At 58.9% G+C, this 13,825-nt stretch overlaps 3 protein-coding genes across 3 annotated transcripts; all 3 read left to right on the top strand.

Annotated features, from left to right (window-relative positions):
- Positions 1-672: 672 nt before the first annotated feature.
- LMJF_35_3070 (conserved hypothetical protein) lies at positions 673-3,141 on the top strand (the record flags this gene model as incomplete). Its single annotated transcript, XM_003722653.1, has 1 exon — positions 673-3,141. The coding sequence occupies one exon, from the start codon at positions 673-675 to the stop codon at positions 3,139-3,141; it is 2,469 nt and encodes an 822-aa protein (XP_003722701.1).
- A 1,802-nt stretch (positions 3,142-4,943) lies between these two features.
- Positions 4,944-8,408, top strand: LMJF_35_3060 (putative ubiquitin-activating enzyme e1; the record flags this gene model as incomplete). Its single annotated transcript, XM_003722652.1, has 1 exon — positions 4,944-8,408. The coding sequence occupies one exon, from the start codon at positions 4,944-4,946 to the stop codon at positions 8,406-8,408; it is 3,465 nt and encodes a 1,154-aa protein (XP_003722700.1).
- A 3,344-nt stretch (positions 8,409-11,752) lies between these two features.
- On the top strand, positions 11,753-12,985 carry LMJF_35_3050 (conserved hypothetical protein; the record flags this gene model as incomplete). Its single annotated transcript, XM_003722651.1, has 1 exon — positions 11,753-12,985. One exon carries the CDS (start codon positions 11,753-11,755, stop codon positions 12,983-12,985), a length of 1,233 nt encoding a protein of 410 aa, XP_003722699.1.
- Positions 12,986-13,825: the final 840 nt, after the last annotated feature.

The raw sequence follows: 13,825 nt of genomic DNA, 5'->3' as shown, positions 1-13,825 counted from the left end.
ACCATCGCAGGCGGAAGGTAGGTGAAGAACAAGGGCGAACAGTATTCATCACGCGCACTGCACTTGCCTGTGCATCGTTGTGTGCACAGGAACCAAGCCAACAACCGCGGCAGAAGACAACGAACAGAAGGAAGTTGGATTGTTAGAACGAGCGATCACGACAACAAAAAGGAAGCCATCATTATCAATTCACTTACGCGTCTCTTTCTCCACCTCGCTTCTCCCTACGTTTCCTCTCCCCTCCCACCGATATCGCCCACCGACACAACTCGCACACGCTCCTACGTGTGCTAAAAGAAAAGAAGACAACCTCTTCTTATTCGCTGCGGGATTCACCCCTCGCCACTCGTGAGCCACCGACGCTCTTGCATTGTGGCCCTCCCCCACGGCGCTCGAACATCGCCTTGATCTTCGGTACTGCTTAGAAGAGGTATACGGAAAAAGAAGACGCACGCGCTGAAACGACGAGAGGGGGCGTGCCGGCGTGTGTCCTGCGATCTTGGAACTTCTCAGAGACTGGCGCAGAGCCTTCTTGATCCCTCTTGTGGGCATGGAATACGAGGGCACTGTTAGTTGTGTGTTTGGGCGTTAAAGAAGGGTACGACTTCAGCTACGACAGGTGAGTGGGCACTAGTTGCTGGCGCACGATCTTGGCGCACCAGCGAAAGTACAATGCACTTTCCGGCTGCCGAGACTGCTGTTGAGCCGCCTGTGCAGCGGCAGCGTTTCGAGGATGAGTCCGTGGAGGAGAAATCGTTGAAGGAGCGTCTGCGGAACTCGTGGCCGCAATTGAGCGTCGCTGATGACGACGGGAAAGGCCCGTCGGTGTCGGCAAGCGCTCTGTGGTCGATGCTGCTCGACCACGACCGAGCGCACGAGCATTGCCAAACGGAGCGTTGGACGTTGCGCAGTCGCTTCGGTGCGCACAATCGCTTTGCTCTCTGCGTCACCTTCCACTCCGTAGCCGTCGTCAGTGATGTTGACCCGCCAAAGGAAGACTCTCTGCTGACACACGCGTGCGTGGTGAACTGGTCCATCACGGACCACGAGAAGAAAAAGTACTACCGCTTCTGCGCTGCGGATGACCGTGCACCAGCGCTCTTCTCGATGATGGTTGCCAAAAAGACGATACAAAATCAGCCTGCGATGCTTCAGGCGATGCTGGAGCAGTTCAATAACGAGCGCCTGGTGTTGCCAGATCAGCTGCTGGACGAGGCTGCTTCGACACGTTTGACGGAGCTCGACGTCCAATTCGGCAAGAACACACTGAAAGCAGCCGCGTCCGCCGCGAACCGTGTGCATCAACTGCTGGTCCCGAGATACACCCTCCACCTCGAGGGGGTCAGCAGCGAGCACGAGGAGAGCGACTTGTCGAAGGAGGTGCGCGCCGTTGTGGATCTGACGTTCATGCCTCGCAGTATTCCACCAGCTCTCGGTGGCACGCGTGGCATCGTCTCCACTGGCAACTGGGAAGACGACGAGTTTTCCTACTGTCTTCACCACACTCGACTGCTCGGCGGCTCGCTGCGGGTGACACGCGCCTCCGACAATCTCGAGCTGGCGCGTGACTTGGAGATAAATCGTGGCAGTATGTGGATGGAGCACAGCTTCGGTGGTGTGGTGCCTCGCAGCGTGGAAGAGGCGCGCTTCATGCAGGACCTCCGCCGCTGCCGTCTTGCTGAGGAGACGGACCACATGGTACACGACCACTGCCTCATTCGCCTATACGACAAGATGGCGCAGTGTTTCAGCATTACTCGTGTTATGTCAGCGGAGACTGGTGCCGTCAAGAGGTGCGACGCCACCGTGCATTCCGCGGCGAGCAAGGAGGCTTTCCAGCACAACAGCGGCGTCATCATGAGCGACGAGACGGACGAGTCGTATATGAGCAGCGAAACGGGAGTCGTGTACCCGACGCGGTGGCGTGTCGAGTGCCCGGCGAGCGACGGCTGTCGGGTCGAGTTACATCTAGCGGCAACGCTGCCGAATCAGGAGATGATCACGTGCCTTGCCCAGCCCAGCGAGTGGGAGGGTACCGTGACTGTGACAGGCAAGCTGATCATGGCCGACGGCAGCGTTACGGAGGTGAGGGGGGACGGCTTCGTGACGAGCCGCGGACGCGGCAAGCTACGCATGGAAAACGATGTGTTCGGCATGCTGCATGGCTTGGGCTCTGCCGCGATGAAACGGGCAGAGGTGGCGGCAGCGGGGTCGTGGGAGGCGATCGCTGAAGGACCCGGCTTGGTCGCGCTCGCTGGACTGAAGGTGGCCCTCAAGATGCAGCAGTTCCACTTGACGCTCTCTCAACAGATGGTGCTGGCGGCGCTCTTGGGCACGTACGGCTACATCTATCATCACCCTCAGGAGGTGGAGGAGGTGAAGAAGGCGTTGCAGTGGTGCTACAACCGATGGATGACTTTTTACGGCGCGAGCGCGATCAACTACCGGACCCTGACCCTTCGCGCTTTTATCATGCAGGAGCTCTGTGATGTGGCTCACGCGAAGTGCGCCGCCTGGATCCAGAAGCGGGCCCAGGCCTTGGATATCGCGGTGCCGGTGTCGTGCCTGTTCAACTCCGACGTGGCCGACAGCTGCGTCTTCTCGCTGCCGGCGCGCTGTCTACTGCTGCAACCGCCCTCGATGCTCGAGGTGTCACAGATCAAGGCGCTCATGGCCGGCACCTGGGTCATGGACCCGGAGAAGACGGAGGGCAGCATGAACGCCGTCCTCCTAGAGCAGGGCGTCAACGTGTTGCTGCGCAGCGTGAACAGCAAGACGGTGCCCACCTGGGTTGTGCACGTGAACTGCGAAAACAAGATCGTGATTGACGAGGTGACCATGCTGGAGCGACGGCACTTCGTCATCGCGCTCGACGGGACGGAGTGGACGTGGGAGAGTGTCTCGCGCGACCGGGTGAAGTCGCGCTCGTGCGTCTTGTCAGGAGGGCGCGAGCTGTATGTGGAGACGGAGGTGCAAGAGGGAATCGAGCGCGTCTGGTACCAGTTCCAGGACGGTGACAAGACGATGGTGCAGAACATTTTCTACTTTACGAACCCGACGACGTCAACGCCTGTGGCTTCGTGCAAGCGGCATTTTAAGATACAGCTCCCCCCTGGGTCTCCAACATCGGCCAAGAAGTAGATCACTGTGTGTGTGTATGTGTGTGTGCTGGGGGGAGGACGAAGTGAAGGAGCGGTTCCGGCCACAGCGCTTCTCTGCAGGTGGTGGCTCTCCGTCATTGTCCGTGTCGGTCCACGCGGCGCCTACGTTTTTTTTTTTTGGAACAAGGTGTACACACCACTGCCCCCACGCCACTCACGGGTTGCTGCAAGGCGGCCTTAGCGTCGGTCTATGATGCGTTCTCACCGCGGGCACTTTTCCGTGTAGCGATGCTACGTTGTGTGAGAGGCGGTGAAAAAATATCTCGCACATCGCCGTTCTTCTCTCTTCCATGTTGTGTAGAAGACAGTGGGGATTGTGGGGTGTGATTACAGTGTGCTGCTGATGGCCTGCGGAAAAGTGCGCCACTGCACGTGAGGCTCCCTCCGCCCTTCGCCCTTCGCCCAACGGAGGTGCGCGTGTGTAACACACAGAAACGAAAACTCGGGAGCCAGACAACGCAGACGTCTGCCGTGGAGACGGCGAAGAAGGAGTGGGGCATGGGTGGATGGGTTCCATCTTGCGAGTGCAACGGCGCGAAAAGAGCGCGAACGAAAACCAGAACGAAAGAAGCAAGCGAAAGACCCACGCACAAGCACATGCATCCTGAAACGAAAACGGAGGGCGCGTCCAGCATGCGCGCGACAAGAGGCAAGCAGGCGCATGCACCCCACTGGCGCCCGGCCTCGTTCTCCCACTCGATAACACAGCACCACTCCGTTGATCATGAGGGATCTTTCCAAGCAGCTGCTTGTTGTCGTCTACAACGAGGTCTGAAATTTCCAGAGGAAAGGGCAGAGCACGTGTTTTGCTTTTCCAGGTGAAACCTCACTGCGGATTAGCTGCCTCCTGCGGAGCACACACGCAACACAACCAGTTTCTATGCAGACACGATGCTGCTCCTAGGGTGATGACCTTCTTCCATCGTCTCCGGATATCTGTATCTTTATCTGCCTCCTTCTTTTTTCGGCTCTGTTTGATTGCTGTGCATCTTGTCGAGTATGTCACTGTGCAGCCTTTTCTTGTCTCTTTTGTTGAGTCTTGTTCCTCTCCACCCTTTGCACCGCACGTACTAAATACGCGCACGTACAACTGTCAACCCCCCCCCTTCCCCGAGCATACAGACATACTAGCTGTTACGCCCAGCGTCGGTGTCAACTTGCTTACAGACAAGTGGCCCGCGCTTGCCTTGGCTGTTCTGGTTTCGTAGTCGCCAGCTTATTCCCCGCCGGACGAACGAAGAAAACGGAGCTACCGTGCTAGCCTGTGATCCTACCGCCACCTGTCCACTCTACACGACGATCCTCCAGCTCAACCTGTGCACGGATACCGCGCATTTTCCTTCTCTCTACGTGTCTTCTTCACGCCAGGTTTCTCTCCAGAGCCCGCACAACGTTCGCTGAGCTGTTCCTATTTCGGCACACTCCACTGCGCTCTCACGTCGCACGGTGTGCTGGGTGCTTCTACGCCTTTTCTCGCCGGCGTTCTACTCCAGTTTTCGTTTGCATCCCGTGCCCGCCTGTCAGACCCTCTCTACGTCGTCTTCTCGCTCGTTGGGGCTGGTCGTCAAGTCACGGGGCGTCAGCGACACCGCTGGAGAAGAAAGACGCGCGCAGAGCGTAGGTGCTGTTTATGTGACACGAGCGTCGCACGTTGCCTCCCACATTTTCGTCTTGTCTCTCGCCCGTGTCACGCGTGCGTCAAGCACACACATCACCTATTCATTCCTGCCAGCGTACACGAGCACATAGTTTCAAACCACCCAAAACACAGCGCACAGCAAAATGGAGGCGGAGCGCAAGGCGTTGATTGACCAGAGGTATCTGGACAAGCAAAGCCGGACCATCGGCACGTACGGCCTCGAGACCATGGCAAAGCTGATCGCCTTCAAGGTTATTATTGTGGGCTGCGGTGGCGTTGGGATCGAGATCGCGAAGAACCTGGCACTCGCTGGCATTCACACCATCCGCTTCTATGACCCTCGCAAGCCGACGGTTCAGGACATGGGCGTGAATTTTGCCGTCACGCCGCAGTCCATGGCATCCGGCAAGACGATGGCGGAGCTGTCTGCCGCCTATATTTCTGAGCTGAACCCGAACACGCGCGTTGGGGTGCTTGCAGAGCTGACGACGGCCACCGTCGCGGACAACGTCGCCCTCATCTTCACGACCGCCGCGCCGGATCTCCGCCTAACGACGCTGAGCGAATGGAACGCTTTCTGCCACAATCACACGCCGGCCATCTCATTCGTGCTGGCACTTCAAACGGGCACGATGGGGTCCGTGTTCACGGACCACGGCCCTTCCTTCGTCGTCAAGGACGCCGACGGACGACCCATGCTACAGAAGCTGATCACGGAAGTCGTGACGCTGCGTGACAAGACGGGCGAGATGTACACGCGCATCCGCTACGAGACACCAGAGGGGCAGACGCCCGGGGCCTTGCGCGACTATACGCAAATCAAGCTGAGCGAGGTACAGGGGCTCCTGAAACCGGACGGCACCTCCGCGAATGGTCAGGTGTATGACGGCGTCATCTGCCCCTCCGACCCGCGCGATACGGTGCGTGTGTACCCGGCGTTCGAGACGCAGGGGTACAGCCCGTATGAGACAGGCGGCTTTCTTCACGAGTTGAAGGAGGTGAAGGTGCTCCCCTTTCGGCCCCTCAGTGAGGCGCTGGCGGCGCCAGGCCCTTTCGTTTCAGTGAGCCCAATGATGGACAACTCCGAGGAGTCACTGACCCATGTGACGCTGCATGCGCTGCTGCGTTACGCCGACGCGCACGCGGGAAAGCTGCCTGAGCTGCACAACGCAGCACAGGCCACTGCGGTGGTTGAGCTGGCCAAGAAGGTGCTGGAGGAGAATAAGGCGATGCCGGCGCCGCCGGAGCAGCGCACCACTGGCAAGCCCAGCAATGCGGAGTTCCCGTACAAGGTGCCGCCGCCGCCACCGCCGGCGCCGTTGGTCCTCGAAAGCCTGGATGAAAAGGCGGTGATGGCGGAAGCTCTCGTCGCCCGTGCTGAGCTGCAACCCCTCGCCTCCTTCTTTGGTGCCGTTGTAGCGCAGGAGATTGTGAAGATCACCGGTAAGTACTCGCCGATCCACCAGTGGTTCCACCTCTCCTGCGCAGCCGTGCGGCCCGAACGGGCTGACTACAGCAGTGAAGAGTTCCGCCCGATGAACTCGCGCTACGATCACATCATCTCAATCTTTGGCAAAGGCTTCCAGCAGCTGCTGCAGAACCTGCGCCTCTTCATGGTTGGGTGTGGGGCACTCGGCTGCGAGAACGTCAAGAACTTCGCGCTCTGCGGCATCACCTGCGGCACCGGCGGCTCCCTCGTCGTGACCGACAACGACCGCATCGAGGTGTCAAATCTCAGCCGGCAGTTTCTCTTTCGCGAGGAGAACGTCGGGCAGTCCAAGTCGGCGGCTGCGACGGCCCGCATGCGGCAGATGAACCCCGATGCAAACGTGGACGCTCGCCAAGACTTCATCGGCACGACGACCGAGCACCTCTACCCTGACACTTTCTGGCAGTCACTGAACGTCGTCGTCAACGCGCTGGATAACATAGAGGCCCGCCTCTATGTCGACCAGCAATGCGTCCGCTTTCAGAAGGTGCTTGTAGAGGCAGGCACAATGGGCACCGGCGGCAACGTTGACATTATCGTTCCCGGCAGGACGTCGTCGTACGCCGACGGCGGCGCGGCAGATCAGACGGGCGGCATTCCCATGTGCACCCTGCGCAACTTTCCGTACATCTACGACCACTGCATTGAGTGGGCCCGCGCGCAGTTCGACGATCTGTTCGTGTCCCCAATGCAGGCGGCGCAGCAGATCATCGAAGACCCTGCCGCCTTCACCCAGCGCATCCACCACGAGGTTTCTAGTGGCTCAAGCGCTGGCGAGCGGCGTAGCCTCATCGACAAGAACGTGGGCCCGCTCAAGCTGCTGAAGCGGACGCTGACAATTCTTGCCGATGGGCCGACGATGGACAGGTGTGTCGCGCTTGGCTGGGAGCAGCTCTTCAAGATGTTCCGCGACCGCATTCTCGATCTTCAGGCGGCCTTCCCGCGCGGCGCCAAAAAGAAAAACGGCGAGGATTTCTGGTCGGGTCATCGCAAGTATCCAACAGCGCTCCAGGTGACGGCCGCGGACATCGCGACGAATCCAGACGCCAAGAACTTCCTGGTAGCGGCGATCAACCTGTACGCCTGCATGTTCGGGGTGCACCCGCCCAAGCATGAGGCGCGCTTCAACGATGAGAAGAACCGCTGGATGCAGGAGTACCGTACGGACGCGTGGATTCAGGCAGAGGTGAACAAGCTGCCGACGCCGGCGTACGTGGCTGGCTCTGTCGACAACCTCGACGACGACTTGGCAGCCGATGCGCAGGAGGGCAAGCAAGTTTCCATGGAGGAGTCCGAGGCCGAGCTGCAAGGGCTACTGGCGGATGTTGCCGCTCTGGCATCCAAATGCAAGGGTAGCAAGGCGGCCGCGCTGGAGTTCGAGAAAGACGACGATGATAACTTCCAAATCGACTTTGTCGCTGCGGCGAGCAACCTCCGCGCTGAGAATTACGGAATCCCGACGCAGGATCGGCTGAAAGTGAAGCTTGTCGCCGGAAAGATCATTCCTGCCATCGCGACAACAACGTCTGCCGTGACGGGCCTGGGGCTTATCGAGCTCTTCAAGGTCTTGCAGAATAAGGACATATCGGTGCTGCGCAATGGTATGCTGGACGTGGGCACGAACAACTACGTTCTTTTTGAGCGCGATCTGCCCATCAAGAACTTCACGAAAGTGGTGGCCACCTACATCCCGGAGCAGGACTACACGTACAAGAAGAAGATCATCCGCGTGCCGGAGGGGTTCACCAAGTACGACATGATTCGCATCCCTGTCACGCCGGCGACCACGGTGAAGGCGTTTGCGGCGGCGCTCGAGGCTGTGCTGAACAAGACCCTCCCCGAAGGTGCCGACTACGCGTACGAGGTGGACGGGCTCGGTGTCGGCAAGGGTATGCTGTGGAACGGCCGCTCGAGCCACGCAAACACGAATGCGTCGCTCATGAAGGTGATTGAGCAGCAAAAGGCAAGTGAGGCAGGCGGCACGCTACCGGCTCCGTTTTGGCAGAACCGCTTCCAGTTCTGTGACCTGTCCGCGACGGTTTCTATCGATGACGGCGATGACACTGTGGACGAGGTCGATGTGGAGACAGCCACCGTGTGCCTTGAGATTCAGCAGTAGCTGAATCCGGAGCTGATCACTGCAGGGCTCCCTTGCGCACGGGGGGGGAGGAGGGGTAAGGAGAACCGGTTCTTGGCGCACTGAGGTGTGGCCTGTGTAGGCGTTCTCCCGCTCCGCACAGATCACATATCACATAGGGGCTGTTGGGCTTTCTCCACTGCGTGACGTTCTCGCGGGCGCCTGTGCACAGAAAGGCTTCAATTGTGTTCGTGGATGATCGACGTGGAGCACGAGGCGCGCGCCTTGTCTCCTCGTGTGGAAGGAGGGAGAGATGCGCGTTGAGGCAGTCGTGTGCTCTTCGCCGCTATTATTGCTTCACTTTACTTCTTTTGGCACCAGCACCGGCCGAGCTTCTGCACCACTACGCGTGCGCGTGTTCGTTTTTTTGCTTTTTCTGCGCTATCCTTGTGTGCATTGCCGCCCTGGATGACGCCGACCACCTCAGTGTGGGATATCCAAGGGTCTAGTGTCCACATTCGTTGAGGGGGAAGTCGAAAGCCTGCAGCCAACCCTCGGGTACGGCTGTCGGACTCTCGGCGTCGGCGGACAGGACTGGACTGGCGCGGTGCCGAAGAGACGTGCGGTCATGATCACTTTTAGAGCAGCCCACTCGGCATTGTGTCGACAACGCAACAGAGACAAGCTCGCGCCGACAGATGTTCTTCCTTTGCCGCGCTGCGGCGATCATGAGTGGAATCCTGGACGGAGCCTGCGCTGCGCGCAGTGGAGTGGCAATAATCTGCAAGATGCCAGACGGCGTTTGAATGTACCGATGCCCTCGACATAGCCGCGGCGCCGCAGAGATAGGGAGAGAGTGACTGTGTTGTGTATATTCAGTGAAGTGCTCATTGTAGAGTGACTCGTTGAAGAAAAGGACAACTTCAAATCTTTTGAAGAGTGGCATGCATATGTGTACGTGGCGCGCGTCTGTGGCTGTGTAGCCATCTTGAATGGCTAGTCGCCGTTGGACGGTAAGAGCAGCGGTGGCGAGGGCTCCGTCTCTTACAAGTGCGGCAAGAAAGGGCGAAAAACAGCGCGAAAACACGAGAGGAAAGGCGAAGAGCTTGTGCTGTGTCCCAGGCAGTGGATATCCCTAAAGGCTTTCTCTCTGCTCAGTCGAGCGAGAGAGGCTGTGGCGCCTCTTGATGCATGTGGTGTGTTGCTGGTTTCTGTGAAACGTTCTGCCCACGGGCGGTCTGCACTTTTTTTCGTTTTCTTTCTGGCTCTCCAAGAGTCTGCCTCTTGAGCCAGTCTCGCCTTGTGAGAAGGCAGCTTTTTGCTTGCAACGCGTGGCGCCGCGGAGCTGTCCATTCGCTGTGTATTCGCACTCGCCATTCCTCTGCCTGTTACATTATCTGCCCTTTGCTGACCTTGACATCCATGTTCACATGCGCATGCACACAGACAAGCAAACACACACACACACACGCACACACATGCCCTAAAGCTACTGCTGCTTGCATGGAGAAAGTGCGGTGCCCTCTCTTTGACTGAGGCTGTCTTTCTACACCGTGCGTGTACGTGGTGTGTTTTCGTTCCTTTTTTTTTGATGCTGTGCTCGCAACGCTTTCTAGCACATCTTAGCGTGTGTGTGTGCGTGTGCGTGTGTGTGTGTCGTCGCTGTCTACACGGCTGGGTGCAGCGTTGCCGGCTGATGCTGCCGCTTTTATTAGCCGCTGACACGGCGCAAAGGCCGAGCACGCCAGCATAGACCTTCGGCCACGTTTCACTGGCAAAGTTGTGAACACCGTACACAGACGCTTTCAGTGCTGGGTAGCGGTCACAAGGCAACATGCCTGAATCTGCAAAGCCCCCGCGTCACTGAGAGGAAGTGTTCCTCTTCATCTCGTCACTGTCGGCGTGTGGAACGGCGAGCCGTCGTGTTGACGATCCTCTGGGAACTTCCTACCGCGCGTTCCATAATCGGACCGGCGAGGCGGCTCGCTGTTCTCAAGCACACATAACCGCTGATGTCGAAGCTGCGTACACGATCCCCAAGACAGTCGCGTCAGCGCCTGGGAGTCTACAGCGAGGTGCTGTCGAGGCGTCGCATGGCCGCGTCGTGCTCGGAGCTGCAGGAACCCACATGATTAACGAGAGCACATCCTGCGCCACTGCACAGGTGGTCGGTCAAGAGGTTCGAGCCGAGCCCCCCCCCCCAGCCACCTCTGCCTTCTGCGCCCCATTCCCCCTTTCTGAAGGAGCAGACGCCCCCGCACCACAGCATTGGAAGCCGGCGCTACTCTGTCGGAAGCATGGAGATGTCAGAGGAGCAGCAGCCGGATGGCTGGGTTGCGCATCTGGTGGCCCTCGAAGCGACGTGACTGAGCTTTAACCGAGTAAGATAGAGGTTGAAAGATTGACTGCGCGCGAGCCGACTTGCCGAGCGGGCAGAGGAACGTTGTAGGAATGAAAGGAACCGCTTTCCTTCGCTGTGCTGTGATGTCGGCGAGAAACAGACGACGGATGACATGATGCACAACTTGCCTCTGAACAAAGAGGCTGCAGCTGACGCCATCCTGTGAGGTAAGGATTACTGACGCCATGTAACGGCCGGCAAACCTCGCGCGCTGCCATGGCCACCATGTCGGCAACGGCCCGCTCGTGCGGCACCGCGCCTCTTACAGGTGTGGGTGTCGCGTTTGTCCCTCGTAGACCGTTGCTCACTCCCACCATATTGTACCATACGAGCAGGCACGTGCACGGCTCTGGTTGCCGTTCCCCTGTAGCATTTCGTTGAGTTGTGGCCCCTCCTCTCTTACCCCTCTTCTCAGCCGGCACTCTCCAACTACCCCCCTCCTCCCACTGTCTCTTTCTCAGTACCACCGCACCCCACTTCTTCATCCGCACTCGCGCTCCGCAATGCAAAGAGAGCTGACGAGCACATCGACGGTGACGCGAAGTACAACAAAAGTCAACCCCCCCCTCCCCAAAAAAAAAGAACGAACGTGCTCCTTCGTAGACGGCGCTGCATCAACCCAACGAAACACACACACAGTATAATCTGCCCTCTCGCCTGTACACCACAAATTGCAACCCGTTGATAGACGTGCTGGTTTGGGCGTGGCGGCCATTCGCACACGTGCCGGGCGCGTCTTTCTTCCCTTTTTCCCTCTTGGCGAACCCCACGCACAGCCTCGCCTGTGTATTTTTCACCACATCTATTCAAGGGTGCGGGGCCTGCCACCCCTCCCGCTGCCTTTCCTTTTCATACGCTGCCCTAGCGAGTGACGTTGCACCTTCTCCCCTTCCTTGCTGCTCCTTCTTAGTTGTCGCTGTCTGTGGCTCTCCCCACCATCGCTGTACCGCCTCACCACCACAGGGTACCACATATAGACGTCATAATGGTCGCTTCTATTACATTTCGACTCAAGTCCAGCAACCATGTCGGCACCATCGACATGGAGGGCAGCGTCATGTCGTGCCGTGATGCGCAGCAGGCGATTGCCGCAAAGCTGCGCGCGCCGCCGGAAGAGATCAACGTGTTTCTCGCAGGCAGCACGGCGCTGTTGCACCCTGAAGAGGATCTGCCGGCGTACGCGGTGGTGGACGTGGTACGGCAGACGCACAGTGGCAAGCCGCTGTTCCTGACACGTCCCAGGTTTGCGTCGCTGCCTTCCTCTCTAGACAGCATCCCTAGCTCCTCTGGATTTGGCGGCCCACCCGGTTTCGGTGACGGGCACGCGCTGACGGAAGAAGAGCGACTCGCGCAGCTGCAGGCGGAGGCTGCCCTCGAAACCGGCATTGACGAAGTGAGTAGTCGCTTTCGTCGAGGCGGGCGCGGTGGGCGTGGGGGCATGGGCGGTGGTCGTGGCGGCATGGGCGGAAGCGGGGGGAGCAGCGGGAGCGACCTCTTCTTTGGCGGTGGTCGGGGCCGCGGTGACGCGATGCGCGCCAACATGGAGGAGAACTTTCGACCTCCGCCAAAGGGGTACATCTGCCACAACTGCGGCAAGGGCGGCCACCTCATTCAGCACTGCCCGTCGGCAAAAGGTGGCAAGGCGATGAAGGTGCTTTCGTTTCCGGTGGGGATTCCTGAGAGCATGCTGGTGGAGTGCACTATGGACGACCCAGCACCCAAGTTCATCACGCGCGACCACCGCCTCGTGAAGCGCCGCGTAGACCCCTCGGTGTTCACCGCGATTTCGGTCGCCGGCATCGGCGGCGACGTCTCCGGCGACACTGGGCGCGACGACGAGCTGCATGAGATGGCATTCAGTCCAGAGAATGCTACGGAGCCTTCGAAGGTAAACAGTGCTTCGGCCACCACTGCGGAAGCATCGCCGTCAACAAAGCCCACGGATGCGGCGCTGAGCTGCGTCGTGCACAACGGCGTCGCCCGCGAGGCGATGAGGCTGCCGTGCTGTGGTCGCCTCATGTGCCAGAGCTGCTTTACCAAGATGGCCGAGGAGGCATTGGACGAGACACGGAGCCTGGACGACGAGGATGACGGCGGCGTGGTCTGTCCTGGCTGCAAGGAGCCGCTCATCATGGATGAGGTGGTGCCGGCGACGGAGGAGCGAGAGAGGATGAGGCAGCTTCTTCGCGAGCGCAAGCGTGAGCGTGACACGCACTGAAGCGTGGTGTGCCGCTGCTCCCTTTCTTTGTTCGGCTGCAGCCCCCCTCTGGCGGTGTCGCTTCCCTTGATGGGGCTGCCATATGTTGGCAACTTGTGATCGAGCGCCAGTTATTGTCGTCCCTTTGTGTTTTCTTCGCCCGTCCATGTACATCATTTGCCAGGTGGAGAGAACAAGGACGACCCGCCAAGCCACGTGTACTACTACCCTCTCCCCCCTAAACTCGACTAACAGCAGCGACGACGACAACAACAAAAAAACGAAAATATGAGCTGGTGCGTGGACGATGCGCTTCCAACACTTTATCACACGCACTAAAGCCCAGCATCCGTGCACGTCTTGGGATCGGATCGTTATCTCTTCACCCAAAACAGGAGACTGGTTGAAAAAAACATCGGAAGAGAAAGGAGTACGTGCGCCTGCGGGGCGGTCACCTCACCGCAAATGTATCCCTACAGCTGCAAGTTGCTGACGGTTTCACATGGGCTGGTGCGGACGACTCTATCGTTTCTTCGGTCTTGGTGCAGAGATCGTGCCTCCTCGACCCGGTTCTTGGCCTGCTCTCGTAGAGTGTTGCACTTCATACCCTTCATTCTCTGCGTTTCCCTATTTTTTTTCTGCAGGTGTCATTCGCGACCAGAGCCACTCCTCACCCCCCCCGCCCACCACTACCACTTCCTCCTCCTCGGATACCCTTACAGGCCTTCGAACACTCTTCTCGGTGCTTTCTTTTCTTTCATTTTGCCTCCCGTGTCGTTGCGCACATTCGTTGCTCGCACGCGCGTGTGCCAAGCGCATTGGCGAGGCGCCTTCTGACGGGAAGGAAATCTCTTCGTTGTA

Source organism: Leishmania major, chromosome 35 (genome assembly GCF_000002725.2).
Source record: "Leishmania major strain Friedlin complete genome, chromosome 35".
Classification (NCBI taxonomy): domain Eukaryota; phylum Euglenozoa; class Kinetoplastea; order Trypanosomatida; family Trypanosomatidae; genus Leishmania; species Leishmania major.
The sequence above is the reverse complement of the archived record's forward strand: the minus strand, read 5'-3'. Positions and strand labels throughout refer to the sequence as shown.